The following is an 18,463-nucleotide window of genomic DNA, read 5'->3' on the forward strand; positions in this document are numbered from 1 at the left end:
TTACATCCAAGTGTGCTCCAATTGGAAGATCATTTTTCTTTAAATTCCCCTACAAATGTATAATCTGACAAGTATATTTTCTGGGATTCAACTTATCTGCATTTTTGGCTACTAAACTATAGATCTTTAAAGGAGGTAATATAGATTTATGTCTGTACCATTGCTTTGCATTTTTCCTTTTTATTTTTTCCTTGGTTTCTCCTCAAATGTATTAGATTTTCACTTTATTGTGGACTTGTGCTGGTAATATGAAATATTAACTATAACTGTGTTGATTATATATAGGCTTAAGCCATTGTGCATTTCCACATTTTTATTTCTTTTTAATTTATAATGTGAGCAGTTTTGCCATACATTTATTACTTTAGCTGCCAGTTCTCTATACATGTATTTTGCTTCTCCAACAGTGATAAAGACTTATAAATTAAAAAAAGAAAAGTAAAAGAGAATACTCTCAAATATGGCACTCACCTGTTCATGTTATGAGGTATGATCAAGAGACAGGTCAAGAACATTAAGGAAAATAATTAATTAAATAAGGGAGAAACTTAAGTACTGTAACAGTGTTTAAACATGGACCCTAATAAGTGATAACATTTTGGAGCTCATTTTCAAATGAGAAAAATGTCCAAAAAGTGACATAAATCTGCATTTGGACGTTTTTCTCACAAAAACGTCCAAATTGGTATTTTCAAAACCAATTTTTAGACGTTTTTCTAGGAAGTCCATCAGAAGTACATTCAAATCACAAGGGGGTGTGTGTTAGGAGCGTGTTAAAGGCTGGATCTGGGCATTCCTAACACATTTTTCAGCTATAATGGAACAAAACAAAACCGTCCAGGACTAAAATTAAGACATTTTGAACTAGACTTGTTTTTATAACGAATAAGTCAAATAACGGTGCCCTAAATGACAAGATGACCCCTGGAGGGAATCAGGGGAGACCTCCAATACCCCCCCCCCTTTCCAGTGGTCACTGACCCCCTCCCACCCCCCACAAATGTGAATACAAATATGATTTAGCAACCTCTACGACAGACTCAAATGTTAGAGCCAGGTCTATCAGATCAGGATGCAGGTCCCTGGAGTAGTGTAGTGGTCACTGCTGTGCACCATGGAGTGGGGGACTCTGGTCCCTATCTCCCTCTACCTGTCAACATTTGTGGTGGAAACTGTGAGCCCTCCAAAACTCACCCACATGTGAGAATATCATGCCTGCCTATCCTCGGAAAATACTCAATACAGGTAAGCAACTTTGCTTACTCTGTAGACAAGAAGTTCACCAATTCACACAGATGGGTCCTCCTGTGGAGGGCAGCCCTCATAAATGTAAACAAAGGGTGGAAAATACTTCTAGAAATTCTTTTAAACAGGGAAGATAACTCAAAATTATAAAGTGGTCCATGGGCAAGATAGCACTAGGTTTTATCCTTCCCAAAAGGCCAGGGAAAATGAAGAGTAAAACCTATTCGTTAGGAAGCCACTATACAGCTTAGAGGGGTGGATAATACCCCCATGGTGGAACTGAGATCCTGATACCTATATTGTATGTTTATAATTTGTTTTTAGACCCTTGAAACATGGTGCATTGTTGGGTCCTTCACAGAAGGAAGTGTTATATCCTCTAGTTGTCCTCCTGTTTTTTCTTCTGTTATGGTCCTCCACTTCAGCAGCTTTTCCCTATGATCATGAATAAGACATCTACAACACACCTAGTAATGATCAGAGATTGATAACTTCTGTTCACATTTGGACAACATGAAACCACCAACCCCCTTCTTCTCAGACATAAAGAAAATCAATAAAGCAAAAATCAAATAGATAAGATTTCCTCTTCACAAAGATGGCCAAAGAGATTAAAATGTTCATCTGAGTGACATGAGGATCGCAATACATTAAGAACATGGGTTGGTTCACAGGATTGACAAATTAAAAGAAATCCTAAAAGAAAACCACACACACACAAACTAGGATGGATCAAGGTAAAGTACCTGAACAAATCAGCTTTTAGGAACTGCAGAAGAAAAATGATATCCAACAATAGTAGATAAAAGTGAACTGAGGGGCAAAGTGGGAACTACTGAACATTGGAAAAGGAAGGCCTTTTTTTGGAAGTTCTGGAAGACAAACTGATTAAGTACCAGGCATGACCCATGATTCTGCACACTCATCATCTCTACAGCATTACAATTTATAAAAATACCCATTTCTTAGTACTTACTTCTTTATACTTTGATTTATGAATCACCACAGCTTTGGAAAAGACAGAAGAATCCGGTTTACGGATGTTAAACTCTGGCTTTGGGCGAACTTGCTCCTGAAGAGACTTCCACTCATCCAGGGACATTTCATGAGCCATTTCTTCCACAGACTCACCATCAACTCTAATTTTTACATGTTTTAAAAAGAATATCAACTGTTGCTTCAAAAATCAGCCGCCTCATTGATCTTGAATTACTCAAGCATACAGTTATTTTAAAAAGTCAAATCTGCCAATCATATAAAAAGTTCATGTTATTCATTTACAAAAAGGGACTTTTCAATATAATGAAGCCCACAGACAAAAGACAAGAGAGAGAGAGAGAGAGAGAGAGAGAGAAACCCACAAAGTTACATGCCTTAAGCTTTTACTATAATGAAGCATGCAAAAAGAAAATCTGAGTAACATATAACCAACAGAAAGTACCAGTATATAATATGTAAGCCACTTAACAAGGGAGGCACCAAGTAGTTTTACTTGTCGCTAAGTTTGTGTTACAGTTTCCCTGTAAATGTTTTGTGACGCTTTCTTCAAATAAATATACTTCCTTCGTCTCGGATCAGTTTAAAACATTTCTGGAAATTAGGAAGTTGGAATCTCCTTGACCTGGAAGAGTAGCTGAGTAAGCCTGCATTTAATGGATTTTTGATGCCCTCAATATTTTCTGTAGCTTTACTTTGGTACCATTGCTTCAAGGGTTTATTTTCCTTTGGGTTATCTCCTCTTATTGTGGACTGTACTGCACTTATATTTTCCCATTAGACCGCTTCCTCTTTTTATTGAATGTGAGCTTCTGTATACAAGTTATTCTTGTCGATTAATTGTAGCATAAATTTAATAAATAAATTTTTTAAATAGGCTACTCGTTTGGGATCAGAGTTAGTTAATGCTATGTCAGTAATGTGAAAGCCTAGAAACTAAGAATGTAGCTGAGCCACTGTAGAATAGGTTGAGATGATGAAATGGGCAGGGGAGGTAGAGGTAGGAGAGGTAGGAGTGGTGTAGATTGGGTTCATAGGTTAAGTTGGGTCATTTGAGTAGGCTTGCTTGAAGAGGTAAGTTTTTAGCAACTTACGGAAGGGTAGATGGTCGCTAACTGTTCGAATGGGTCTTGGTAGGGCATTCCAGAGTTGGCTGCCTATAACAGAGAAGTTGGATGCGTAGTAGTTTTTGTACTTGAGGCCTTTGCAGTTGGGAAGGTGTAGATTGAGATATGTTCAAGAAGATTTTGATCTGTTTCTAGCTGGTAGGTCAATCAGGTTGGTCATGTAGCTTGGAGATTCTGCGTAGATAATCTTGTGAATCAGTGTTTGGACTCTGAAGTTTATTCGTTCGTTAATAGGGAGCCAATGGAGTTTTTCATGAAGAGGTGTTGCGCTTTCAAATCATGATTTACCAGTTTTTTCAGGATTTGGACCTTACAGCCAATGAAAATGCTATTGCAGTAGTCAGCGTGGGTAAGTACAGTGGATTGTACCAAGCTGCAGAAAGTTTTTAGGGGGAGATATGGTTTCACTCGTTTCAACACCCACATCATGTTGAACATCTTCTCTGTCATGGTTTTTGCGTGAGTTTCCAGAGTTAGGTGGTTGTCCAGTGTTACTCCTAGGATTTTTAGATTGTCGGATATGGGGATTGAGCCATCAGGGTAGTTGGGAGGAGTGTAGAGTATTGGATGAGAGGATTAGGCATTGTGTTTTCTCCTTGTTCATTTTCATCTTAAAAGAGTTAGCCCATGAGGCTAAGATGTTCATGCCAGTGATTATTTTATTGGAGATTTCTGCTAGGTTGGATTGGAAAGGGATGAATATGGTAATGTCATCTGCGTAAATGAAGGGGTTTAGTCCATATTTAGATAGGGTCTTGGCCAGGGGGATCATAATAAGATTGAAGAGGATCGGGGATAGAGGTGATCCTTGGGGCTTTTCTTCTTGTAGGGGAGTTTTAAAAGAATGCTGAACAGTTCCTTTTCATATCTAGCACCTCCATATTGGAATATGACACTTATTTGTTAAGACAATTTTATTTCATAAAGATTTATTTTGGAAATATTTAAAAGTAGCTTAAGTGGTATCTTTTTTTGAGTACAATGCTTCTTTGAGTAAATTGTATGTTCATATGTCTTTTGTTAGCTAGATAGAATCAGATATGGGATTAGGTGGCGTATAAGCCCTGTGATCGTGACTGTGATTTGGGATGCTTTGAAGGCCATGACAAAAGGCTACTTCATAAAATTGCTTCACTGCAGAAGAGAAAGAGGGAGGAGTTGGATATCAAATACTTGAGATAGTTAACTGAATTGGAACAGAGACATAAGTGTTCATGAGACAGAGGGGTGAGGAGTGAAATATACCAGGTACACTTTTTTTTTTTTTTTTTTTGGGGGGGTGGGGGGGTTCACCAAGCCAAATTGGTATTTCAGTTAGACAGGGTTAAGCAGAAGTGGCAAGTACACAGGTAAGGCCCACAGAATGCTAGCAAATAAAATGGATTAAAGCACAAGCACAGTGAACAGTGAATATAAGAACTGCCATACTTGGTCAGGCTAATGGTCCATCTAGCCCAGTATCCTGCTTCCAACAGTGGCCAATCCAGGTCAAAAGTACCTGGCAGAAACCCAAATAGTAGCAACATGAGGCTTACCCCATGTCCATCTCAGTAACAGACTATGGACTTCTCCTCCAGGAATCTATCCAAACCTTTTTTAAACCCAGATACGCTAACTGCAGGTGGAAAGATTAAGGACAAAGTGTGGAAACTTCCCTACCTGTCCTCCCTAATAAGAGTGTTTTAGGGAGTTTCTTCAGGGTTTCTACACATATGACTCTTAATAATTAAAGGAAATATTTGTAATTACTTGGCTTCAATTAGCCACTTAGCCTTATGCAATCACAGACAGCAGAGATGTAGAAGTGACGTCTGAGGTCTTGAAAACTATATCTCTGCCAACAGGTTAAGGTCCTTGGGGTTAGATGTGCTAGCTCTCTAGTATTGTTAAGACTTTTGCCATTGAATTAGCACCCTTGGTGGCAGAAGTTAATAATACACAGTGGTGAGTCAGTCCCCCATCAATGTGGAGGCCTGGATCTCAGTCATACCAAAGGAAGACAAGGATAGAACAATGTAAATCCTACTGACCCATTTCCATTTTAGATGTTAAAATATTTGCAAAAATACAGCTACCAGATTAGGACAGGTCTTGCCTGAACTGGTTCATTCAGACCAGTGGGGTTCATTCCTAAGCGGCAAGCAACAGATAACATCTATAGAATAATTAATTTGATGCATGTAGCTCAGAGGAGACAGATTCCTGTATTTTTCTTGAGTATTTACACTGAAAAAAGCCTTTGACAGGGTTAACTGGAGTATCAGGATGGGATATTTGATAAAGTAGGGGTGGATGAGTCAATTTAAGAAGTCGGTACAGGGCCTCTACTCAGCACTTGTGAGTCAATGGTGGGTACTCTAAGATGTTTCCACTCTCCAGAGGTACCCGACAAGGGTGTCTGCTGCCCCCTCTTTTGTTTGATCTAACCACAGAGCCATTTGCAGTAGTGATATGTAACAATCCTGATATTGATGGAATTAGGGTAAGTAGAATGGGACTACCATCTGAAAAAAAAAAAAAGATTGATTTTATCTTATTGACTCTTATTACTCCTGTAATTACCCTTCCAAATTTAGTGCATGAGATAGAGGCCTTCTCCAGAGTCTTCAGTTTTAAATTAAATATGAGTAAGATGGAAGCTTTTATCCATAGAGCCAATTTTCCATTAGTTAAAGGACTCCTTTTCCATCTGGTGGTTGCAACTCAGCTTGAAATATTAGGGTTTTGGATTATAGCAACATTTAGAGAGCTTTTTGTGACTAATTATCCAAGGCTATTGATAAAAGTGAAAGAGGACTTGCAGAGATGGAAAGAGATCACACTCATTTGATTTTAAAGAATCACCACTGTTAACATGAACCTTCTGCCTAGGATTCTCTATTTCAGCTGCTGCCAAATGCCTTGATTATTGAGAAAATGTTTTATTTAGGGATAGGAAGAAAGGATGTCTGGGGATACCTCGTAGGGTGCAATACTTAAAGAAGCACACAAGCCACAGCTGATATTAAATGGTTTCAAAACTATCCATATAAGCTCTGGGTCTCTATTGAACAGGCTCTGGTAGGCACAGGTCCTTTGTGTTACTTAAGTGGCTTCCAGGATGTTGTTGAACTGTGATGACGGCATCAGCCAGTGTGGGACAAGTTTAAGGCTGTCTAGACATACAACCACAATATACAACCCCTTGTTTGGGAATGGCTTGTCATCTCCTGTGTATAGACAATGGGAATCCCAGGGGCTGGCAAGATGGGGGCAGTTGGTATATTCAGAAAGAGTCTCCTTTGTGGGACCTATCAGCTGCCCTGGGAACATCACTATGCTTATCTCCAATTAAAATCATTTATTAAAGAGTAAACAGGTAGAGACATTTGGAGGGAGAGAATATAGTTTTAGAGGAGATTTGTGAAGACTTTCACTACACCAGGGCCTACCAGGGTTCCCTCCGAAATGTGCCCCAAGGATCTTCTCAGGCACCCACTGCTGCAATCTAAGTACTGTTCAAGATGCTGCTCCTACCAGCAAAGGAAGGCAGCTGTAAACTCAGCTGTCCCAGGTCAGCCCTCCACTACTCACAGTACTATTGGAAGACCTCACCAAAAAACCTCAAACACAACTATACACAAAATAAACCAAAAAAACCCCCAGATTTGCTCAAGGCTCTTCTCTTGGTTTTTGTTTTAAATGTCAGAAAATGGAAGAAAGGAACCCTACTGAAAATAACAAGAAATAGCACAAGGAATGTAAAGTTAAATGCAAAGCACTGATAAGGAAGGCAAAGAGGGACTTTGAAAAAAAGATTGAGTTGGAGGCAAAAACAATTACAGTAGTAAATTTTTTAAGGTATATTAAAAAGCAAGAAGCCAGCAAAAGAATCCGTTGGACTGCTAGATGACTGAGGGGTAAAAGGGGCAATCAGGGAAGACAAAGCTGTAGCAGAGAGATTAAATGAATTCTTTGTCTCTGTATTCACAGAGGAAGATTTGGGAGAGATACCGGTGCCAGAAATGGTATTCAAAGCTGACGAGTCAGAGAAACTGAATGAAATTTCTATAAACCTGAAGGATGTAATGGCGCAATTTGACAAATTGAAGAGTAGCAAATCTACTGGACCAGATGGTATTCATCCCCTAGTACTGATAGAATTTAAAAATGAACTTGCAAACTATTGTTAGTAATATGCAATTTATCTTTAAAATTAAGCATGGTACCACAAGATTGGAGGGTGGCCAATGTAACGCTGATGTTTTAAAACGTTCCAGAGGAGATCCGGGAAATTAGAGACCTGTGAGCCTGACGTCGGTGCCGAACAAAATGGTAGAGGCTATTATAAAGAACAAAATTACAGAGCATATTCAAAAACATGGATTAATGAGACAAAACCAACATGGATTTAATGTAGAGAAATCTTTCCTCACCAATCTATTACATTTCTTTGAAGGAGTGAACATGTGGATAAAGGTGAGCCGGTCGATATTGTTTGTCAAAGGCCTGTTGAAAATTCAGATAAAGTATCTCATGAAAGACTCCAGAAGAAATTGAGAGTCATGGGATTGGAGAGTAGTGCCCTATTGTGGATTAAAAACTGGTTAAAAGATAGAAAACAGAGAGTAAGGTTAAATGGTCAGTATTCTCAGTGAAGAAGGGTAGATAGTGTGGTTCATCAGGGGCATGTGCTGGGATCGCTGCTTTTTAACATATTTATAAATGATCTAGAGATGGCAGTAACTAGTCAGGTAATTAAGTTTGCTGACAACACAAAGTTATTCAAAGTTGTTAAATTGCAAGAGGATTGTAAAAAATTACAAAAGGACCTTAAGAAACTGGGCATCCAAATGGCAGAAGACGTTTAATGTGAGCAAGTGCAAAATGATGCATGTGGGAAACAGGAACCCGAATTACAGCTATGTAATCAAAGGTTCCACATTAGGAGTCACTGACCAGGAAAGGGATCTAGGCGTCGTTGTTGATGATACGTTGAAAACCCTCTGCCCAGTGTGTGGCGGCAGCTAAGAAAGCAAATAGAATGTTAGGTATTATTAGGGAAGAATGGAAAACAAAAATGAGGACATTATAATGCCTTTGTATTGCCCCATGGTGTGACAGCTTAGATTGTGTTCAATTCTGGTCACCGCAACTCAAAAAAAAGATACAGAGGCTCATTTTCAAAGCACTTAGCCTCCCAAAGTTCCATAGAAACCTATGGAACTTAGCCTCCCAAAGTGCTTTGAAAATATGCCTCATAGTGGAATTAGAAAAGGTACAGAGAGGGGCAAAGAAATGAGTGGAGTGGAATGGGTAGACGTGAATCGCTTGTTTACTCTTTCCAAAAATACTAGGACTAGGGGACATGCAATGAAGCTACAAAGTAATAAATTTAAAACGAATCATAGAAAATATTTCTTCACTCAATGTGTAATTAAGCTCTGCAATTCATTGCCAGAGTATGTAGCAAAAGCAGTTAGCTCAGTGGGTTTTAAAAACTAGGTTTGGATGGCTTCCTAAAGGAAAAATCCATAGACCATTACTAAAATGGACACGAGGAAAATCCACTGCTTATTACTAGGATAAAAACAAAAAAACTTTATGGCTTGACTTACTCCTGATGAAATATAGGTTACTAAAATATATAGGTGAAGGAGAAAATCATTCAAAACATTCGCAATTGGCAACAAGGTGGAGTCTCATATTTTTTTGCACGAATATTCACATCACTCCCTTGGTGACTCTATTGACGTGCATAGGTTTAATCATCGACTTAAACCACCTCCACCCTAATACTGTAATTTCTTAAACATGACATACCAAAAAATGCAAACATATGTGAATAAATGCAAAAATATACAAAAGACACTTAGCTTGCGGAGCGATTAAACTCCCTTATTTAGACTGGGTTTGTAGAGGCCCCGACAGTGCCTGTTTCGCTATGCTTCTTCTGGGGGAACCCACACCATTTAGCTGAATCGTGTCTTGACATAGTCCCTTGGCTATTCACACAAAATGGCGCCTCTGCTCCCTTACAAATCTGTCTGTTATCGGTAACAGACAGATTTGTGTGAATCACCAAGGGACTGTGTCAAGACACGATTCAGCTAAATGGTGTGGGCTCCCCCAGAAGAAGCATAGCGAAACAGGCACTGTCGGGGTGTCTACACACCCAGTCTGAATAAGGGAGTTTAATCGCTCCGCAAGCTAAGTGTCTTTTGTATATTTTTGCATATATTCACATATGTTTGCATTTTTTGGTATGTCATGTTTAAGAAATTACAGTATTAGGGTGGAGGTGGTTTAAGTCGATGATTAAACCTATGCACGTCAATAGAGTCACCAAGGGAGTGATGTGAATATTCGTGCAAAAAAATATGAGACTCCACCTTGTTGCCAATTGCGAATGTTTTGAATGATTTTCTCCTTCACCTATATATTTTAGTAACCTATATTACTAGGATAAGCAATATAAAATGTATTGTACTTTTTTGGGATCTTGCCAGGTACTTGTGACCTGGATTGGCCACTGTTGGAAACAGGATGCTGGGCTTGATTGACCTTTGGTCTGTCCCAGTATAGAAATACTTATGTACTTATGAAATACTGGGTGAATAAAAAGAAAGTAGAGGGGTGAAACTCACATCTCTGAGTTGTTCCTTTCCCCAGAGGCCTGCATCCTGAAGCTCGCTCTGAGAATTCCTAAAGGCATGTGGGCCGAGCCAGGAGAAAACACTGGTGCTTCAGCCTAGCAGTCTGGAGAAAGTACTGCTGCTGGCCTAAACTCTCGGCATCAAACCCAAGCTCCTTCAGAACCAGCCAAAGAAAGGAAATAATCCCTCCATCCCTTAAATACAGGTGAATATTTCCATTTGTTTCTGCTAACTGCTAGTGTAGCTTGGAACAAACACTGCAGAGTTCTTCTGATGTCTTGAGGTGAGGAAGCAACTTCCTGCACAATGATTTAAACCCCTTTCAGATGAAGGGAGAGAACAGCAATGAATAAGGGAGAAGAGGGGGAACTCGACTCCTCCGAGTATCATCCTTGCTACAGATCAAATTAAGTTTGCAATATGTCTTTTTTGTTTGTTTGTTTGTTTTGGAGCTCATAACTTCAAGTGAGGAATCCCATCTGCTCAACTGACACCCAGTTTTCCAAACAGGTCAGGAGTTGCTTCAGTAACCAGCCCAGGAGCTGCACAGTCCTGCCATCACCATTTGCTGTAGACAGAGAAATAGTGAGCATCTACGGCTGCACAGTACCCTTAAGGTCAGAGTTTCTCACCTCCATTCCTGGAGTACCCCTTGCCAGTCAGGTTTTCAGGATATCCACAATGAATATGCATGAACTTGATTTGCATACACTGCCTCCATTATATGCAAATCTTTCTTGTGGATATCCTGAAAACCTGACTGGCAAGCGGTACTCCAGACTAGTCTTGGGAAACACTATCTTAGGTAATGCATGCAGGACTTTTTTTTCCTCTGTCTCCATCCACTGGTCGACAGACACAACCCACAGGTTCTGGACTAGTCTGGTGAGGTCGCTACAGAATAAGTTTAAAAATAGCACCAAGGTTGACAACCATCACATTCTCACTAGTAAGAGAATTAAAGAAAACAATGGAAGGAGGAGCTAATAAGTGCTCTGGGGATGGAGAACCTAAAACTACCTGTGATGGAAACACTGCCTCGTATTACAATTATCCTATTTGCCTTAATGAAGACAAAGCTACACTGGACAATCAGTTCCGTGAACCATGTTTTCTGAAATGTGCACGATAGCCTCTTTTCTGGGTTTCTGTTTTGTTTGTTCCATTAAAACACAAAACAAAGAATAAAACAATTCTCCCAGTTTTGAGACAAATACTCTCTAACAAATTTATCTGGAAAAGTGGGAAAATTAATGCTGATACAATGACTCTTCTATCCTCAACAGAACAGTGGACCAAGATTTAATATACTTCCATTTAAAGGTTTTTGCTCTTGTCCTCCAACTACCCAAAAGTTGAACAGAAAATGTTCTAGCTAGCATTACCACTTTAAAAATAAGACTATATACTTTGTCTCAGATTCTCCATCAGGCAATTCTTGGTGTTCTTCCACCTCAGTAGTCTCTTCCATTGGTGTGGTCTGCTCCATGCCACTGCAGAATAAGCAAACTTGTGTCAAACATCTATACTTTTGTTTAAAAAGCAAGCAAACCTTACCTTAGAGAAGACATACTTTGCACATACATTTTTTCTTAACAATTCTTACTACTATTAAAAGCAGGTCTTTTTGCACCAGCCAACTTCATTTCTAAGATAGATATATCTATCTCATGCATATTAGTTATGGGTATCCTACAAACTCAACTTTTTTTTTTACTTTAGGAAAGATTTGAGAACCCTTTATACAACAATAATTAGGATCCATGTCTGACAGCTCTCCTATCTTTGAGAGAATGGAGAAAGCCTTGGCTAACACTTGTGATTTTTGTTTTCATAAAACAATTCACATGTGTATCATATGCGTTTCCAGTTCTATAGCCCATTTACTGTCTTTACAGGCAGCTGCTAAGCCTCCATTTTCCAACTTCTTATTTGTATCAAAATCAATGCCTTGTGTTCTCCCTCCACAAAAGATTTAATTATTCCAAATCCACACCTGTAATGTGAAATTATGGAATCCAAAAATGTTTTTCCCCCCACTGTGCTTTAAATATGTTGCACCCCCCCCCCCCAAAAAAAAATATTAAAGCACCCTAGGGGTTGACCTAGTGGCTCAGTCTGAGTGTTGCATATCACCATATTCCTCAGTCAGGTCTTAATTCGCTAGGCCATCCTGTTATATAAGCACTGCAGAGGCAGGTTTCACAGCCTATGTGAGGCAGAGAGAATGACTCCCCCCCTCATTTGCTTAACAGTTTATGGACTTAAGGTCCACAAATAAGAAAAATCCATCAAGGCTTTTTACTTATATTTTTGAGAAAAGGGGTTTCATTTATATTCTTTTAAAGTTTCTGAAAAACCTCTAAATATAGTAATCCCTTCTAGGCAGAAATAAAATGTTTATAACATGATAAAATACAGTGATTTATAGATGCACAGTACATTCTTGCAATTCTGCCATATCATATCACACTGCATACCACCAGAACAGTTTTTGATGAGAATGCTGGTAAATTTGAAAGAGATTATGATCTAAACCTCTGTCAAGGATCAATACATAATGAAAATGTGTGCTGTACATTTTTTAAGACAACAAATCTATTCCATTAGTCTTAAATATGAAGTCACATTTAGAATGTCACCCTGCAGATTCAGAAACCTGTACTACCACCACTCAAATTAAATCAAACACAGAAATGCTACCACAGATGTTTTTATACTTTTTTTCTTTTGTGTTTCTATGGTATAATATTGTTTGTAAACCACACCACTGACTGGAGTGTGAAAGGCAGTTTATCAAGCTAAATAAACTAAAACTTTTTTTTAAAAAGTATGACAAAAGGAAAGCAGAGTAAAGAAACTAACATAAGGGGTCCAGAAAGCCATGGGGGGGGGGGGGGGGGGGGGGGGAGGAAGCAAAAGGCAAAATAGCTCATTGAAGATTTAAAAAAATTGGTCTGTGGGAACAGCTGGTGAAAAAGGCACTGTTTAGAAACAGGCCAAATCAGATTGGGGATTCCAAAGAAAAGCTTCCCCAAACAATAGCTCAATGCATTTCTATGGGATAAGCAATGCCAAAGTCTGCAGGACTGAAAACCGTGATTTTCATTTTACTTTTCAAATTTATATCTCAAGTTATCTAAAAATTCTAAGTGGGTTACAAAACACACACATAATAAAATCAACATAATATAATAAAATGAATAAAACATAAACAGCTTACAATAAAATTTACAATCAGCTCCAAAAAGTATAACCTAAAAGCTTGCTTAAACATGCTTTTAAACTATTTACAAAAATGTAATATAGAAGGAATCAACTTAAGATCCTGTGGGAGCAAGATCCACAAGACTGACCCTGCCATTGAAAATCTTGCACAAAGTCTGTACACTGGACCTGGTGGTACCCTTAATTCATTGATTGAAGTTGTCGAGGTGGTCAGTAAATTCATGATCACACTGCAATACGTAAAGGAGCCTCATTGCAAAATGACATAAAAATCAACACTAAATGCGACAATTGGTAGCCAATGCAAACCTTCCAATATTGGTGTAATATTAGAGAATGACACGGGGATGGGGACAAAATTATCCCCATGTCATTTTCTACTTTGAAGCCTGTTGATGAACTAGACTGTTATTTATGTTTGAGTGATGCAGACAATGATACTTTGACTTTCTGGAAAAACAAGCAAACATGCTGGTCAGAACTAGCAAAATTTGAATGTGGGGTCCAGCGCATTCTTCTACCAGCACATTTTCTAAGAAGACACATTCAATTGCAGGAAGGACTGAATCCTGAGATTGTTGATGAAGTATTATTCATCCACAGATTAAAAAATCGTAATAGTGCTTAACAGCGCATATTTCTCCCCTCTAGGGCATACAGAATGGGTTGTGTGTATTGTACCCCTGGACATTTTAACAGGGTGGATTAAGATTCCTTGGGGTAGTAGAAATCAGCTATTGTTGAGATTGGAAGGATAGAGGGTGGTGGGGTGGGGGAGAATTATTATAGCTTCTCATTATTGTTTTCTATTTGTAATTTATACACAAAACAGTTGCGCACCATATTGTTCCTTTTTATACTTTAAATATAAAATCATAATGTGGAAAGTGGCTGGAAGCAAGACAATCCATGTAATACGCTTGCAACGGGGCTATGAGCTGAGGGGCAAGTAATTTAAAAAACTGAGAACCCACATGGACCCGGGGAAGAATGACATTTCAAGCGCTTAGTACAATATTGGACTTATTCGGCCTGCAACAGGAGCAACAGACCACCTATCTGTGCCTGAGATAATTTTGGAAGTCCCACATAGTCCAAGTAATCCTGTAATTGTGGGTCAAAATTTTCTCTCATAGTGGCATAAAAGGACTTAAAATAATAAAAACAAATGGACTATAAAAACAAATGAACTTGACCAGCTGGGGTGCGTATAGCCAGAATATATCTTGTACCATAATAAGTTTTTGTGAATTGTGCTAATAATTTCCAGGTCTATTTCCAAACTTGAAAAACTTATACTTTCTATAAAGTAACATTTTAAAAAAAATATCTTTATTACCGCCAGAAAAAGGAAGTTTACAACACATTGTACCTCATAGGATCTCTGAAGCTTCTGTATACAGATATGCCTTATAACACTTCTCGGCTTCTTTCTAACATTCAACAACTGCTTACCCAATGTCCCATAAGGGCGAATAACTGCCTCCTCCTCCTGGCTTTTCCGGGAGTCTCAGTCCTCCTTCCCTTCTGATCCGGACTAATTTGGTAAATGCGATTCAGGGACACTTATTGTGCCAAATGAATGTACCTATTATGTGTGGTATATTTCCTCCTCCCGTTTCGCCACCCACAAAGGTATCATCTGTAACGGATAAAGTAGCTTGGGGAGTAGTACAATCTTAACAAATGCTACTCAACCTCGGAAACTAACCGGGAGGTCCTTCCACTGTACACATATCCTCCTCACCATTTCTACCTTTTCTATAATGTTCTTCCTGTACATCCAATCGTGGTCAGAGCTCAAATATACCCCAAGATACTTAATCCCCATCCTAGCCCAGAGCAGTGGGAAGTCTTCCAAGGTAGTGCTAAGACATGGAGACGCCACCACTTCTGATTTCCCAGCAAAGGCCCCAAATTCTCTAATTATCTCCATTACTGCCAGCAATGACTCCCTTGCATTATCCAGCAATAACAGCATATCATCTGCAAACATATTGATCCAGTGTTCCGTGTCTCCCATAGTTATACCCTGCACCTTCCTATCCTGTCGCATCCTGGCAGCCAGTGGTTCTAGCGACAGAACAAATAGCAGGGGCGATAATGGGCACCCCTGCCGTGTCCCCTGCCCCAGCGATGGCGTAGCCAAGGGTGGGCCTGGATGGGCCTAGGCCCACCCAGTTTGGGCTCAAGCCCACCCAGTAGCAGCATACCTATGATATGTCTGGCAGGGATCCCCAAGCCCCACCAGCCAAAAACTCCCAACAACTGTCCCTCCTGCATACCAGCCTTCCCTCTGATGTATTCCCGCCTATGTGGAAACAGGAAGCTGCATCAGAGGGAAGGCTGTGGGGTCAACATGTGTATTAGTTGCTGCTCGCTGCCGGTGAAAATCTGCTATTTAAAAGGTATGCGGGGTAGGGGGGATGTTTGAGAGACCATATGGCATGCAGGCAAGAGAGTGAGAAACCAAATCACTTGTGGGACAGGGCGGAGTTCTTCTGCCCACCCATCTTGGGCCCAGGCCCACCCAAAGTAGGTGTCTGGCTACGCCCCTGACTTGGTGTGAGTGGCTCATTTATTAACAACTGGGCCGTTGGATTGCTGTATAGTACTCGAACCCAATCCAAAAAGGCCCCTCTGACACCAAAACGCTGCAATATCCAAAAAAGGTATGGCCACAGGTCCTTGTCAAAAGCCTTTTCGGCATTCAAACTAGCTATTATCGAATCTCCCCACCAATGTCTACCTTCTCTCGATATACGGCATACTTTCAGGACATTCGCCGACACAAATCTGCCCTTCACAAATCTTACTTGATCCGTGCGCGCCAAGAGAGGGAGAAGCTCCCCTAGCCTTGCAGTAAAGCACACTAGTCAGAATCTTAAGATCTTGATTTATAAGTGATATGGGCCTATACGAACCCACCAGCGTCACATCTTTCCATGGCTTTGGCAATACCGTGATGTAAGCATGGTTCAATGTGGGCCCTATTGTCTGAGACTCACGAATATCGTCACCCATATCCACAAAGGCGGGTATACAATGCTCCTGCAATATTTTGTAAAATTCTGTCCCCAACCCATTGGGACCGGGGGCTTTGGCTAGTTTTAAATGCTTTATCACCGCCTGCACTTCCGTTCCTGCAATAGGTGCACTTAACTGTGCTATCTGTTCTATTGTCAACCGTGGAAGTTGCAGGTGTTGAAAAAATTCTTCACACCTCTGACTAGAGAAGGTCCCTGTGTCATATAGTGCCGCATAGAAGCGTGTGAACTCTCCCTGTATCTCTTTTTGTGCCGTAATACTTTCTCCCCTTGCTCCTTTCATCTTTGCAATGTATGTTTTCCCCGAGCATTGCCTTACCAAAGAGGCCAGCAATTTCCCGGTTTTATTCCCCCATCTGTGGAGACCACACGTGTATAATTTAATGTTATATAAAGTACATAAGTATTGCCATACTGGGAAAGACCAAAGTTCCATCAAGCCAGCATCCTGTTTCCAACAGTGGACAATCCAGATCACAAATACCTGGCAAGATCCCCCTAAAATGTACAAAACATTTTATACTGCTTATCCCAGAAATAGTGGATTTTCCCCAAGTCCATTTAATAATGGTCTATGGACTTTTCTTTTAGGAAGCCGTCCAAACCTTTTTTAAACGCCGCTAAGCTAACCACCTTTATCACATTCTCTGGCAATGAATTCCAGAGTTTAATTACATGTTGAGTGAAGAAGAATTTTCTCAGATTCATTTTAAATTTACTACATTGTAGCTTCATCGCATTCCCCTTCTCCTAGTATTTTTGGAAAGCGTGAACAGACGCTTCACATCTACCCGTTCAACTCCACTCAATATTTTATAGACCTCTATCATATCTCCCCTCAGCCGCCTTTTCTCCAAGCTGAAGAGCCCTAGCCGCTTTAGCCTTTCCTCATAGGGAAGTTGTCCCATCCCCTTTATCATTTTCGTCGCCCTTCTCTGCACCTTTTCTAATTCCACTATATCATTTTTGAGATACAGCGACCAGAATTGAATATTCGAGGTACGGTCGCACCATGGAGCGATACAAAGGCATTATAACATCCTCATTTTTGTTTTCCATTCCTTTCCTAATAATACCTAACATTCTATTTACTTTCTTAGCTGCAGCAGCACACTGAGCAGAAGGTTTCAACATATCATCGACACCTAGATCCCTTTCTTGGTCCGTGACTCCTAAGGTGGAACCTTGCATGACGTAGCTATAATTCAGGTTCCTCTTTCCCACATGCATCACTTTGCACTTGCTCACATTAAACATCAACTGCCGTGTTGAACCTGCTTTGAGTGGGAAAGTGTGGAGTACAAATGTAATAAATAAATAAATAAATTTAGTCGCCCAGTCTCCCAGTCTCGTAAGGTCCTCTTGTAATTTTTCACAATCCTCCCGTGATTTAACCACTTTGAATAACTTTGTCACATAAGCAAATTTAATTACCTCACTAGTTACTCCCATCGCTAGGTCATTTATAAATATGTTAAAAAGTAGCAGTCCCAACACAGACCCCTGGGGAACTCCACTAACTACCCTTCTCCATTGAAAATACTGACCATTTAACCCTACTCTCTGTTTTCTATCTTTTAACCAGTTTTTAATCCACAATAGAACACTACCTCCTATCCCATGACTCTCCAATTTCCACTGGAGTCTTTCATGAGGTACTTTGTCAAACGCCTTCTGAAAATCCAGATACACAATATCAACCAGCTCACCTTTATCCACATGTTTGTTCACCCCTTCAAAGAAATGTAGTAGATTGGTGAGGCAAGATTTCCCTTCACTAAATCCATGTTGACTTTAGTCTCATTAATCCATGCTTCTGAATATGCTCTGTAATTTTGTTCTTAATAATAGTCTCTACCATTTTGCCCAGAACCGACGTCAGACTCACCGGTCTATAATTTCCTAGATCTCCTCTGGAACCTTTTTAAAAAAATCGGCGTTACATTGGCCACCCTCCAATCTTCTGGTACCACACTCGATTTTAAAGGATAAATTACATATTTCTAACAATAGCTCTGCAAATTCATTTTTCAGATCTATCAGTACTCTGGGATGAATACCATCCGGTCCAGGAGATTTGCTACTCTTCAGTTTGTAGAACTGCCCCATTACATCCTCCAGGTTTACAGAGAATTCATTAAGTTTTTCCGACTCGTCAGCTTTGAATACCATTTCCGGCACCGGT

The 18,463-nt window shown here is 39.8% G+C and overlaps 1 protein-coding gene across 1 annotated transcript in view; it reads right to left on the reverse strand.

The window, feature by feature from the left end:
• Nucleotides 1-18,463, reverse strand: part of HABP4 (hyaluronan binding protein 4) — a 105,696-nt gene that overhangs the window by 24,898 nt on the left and 62,335 nt on the right. Inside the window, exons 5-6 of the mRNA XM_030193639.1 lie at nucleotides 11,413-11,496; nucleotides 2,222-2,384 (exon numbers count right to left, since the gene is read on the reverse strand). Coding sequence (XP_030049499.1) covers nucleotides 2,222-2,384; nucleotides 11,413-11,496 — 247 coding nt within the window. The remainder of the gene's footprint in view (nucleotides 1-2,221; nucleotides 2,385-11,412; nucleotides 11,497-18,463) is intronic.

Source organism: Microcaecilia unicolor, chromosome 2, assembly GCF_901765095.1.
Source record: "Microcaecilia unicolor chromosome 2, aMicUni1.1, whole genome shotgun sequence".
Lineage (NCBI taxonomy): Eukaryota > Metazoa > Chordata > Amphibia > Gymnophiona > Siphonopidae > Microcaecilia > Microcaecilia unicolor.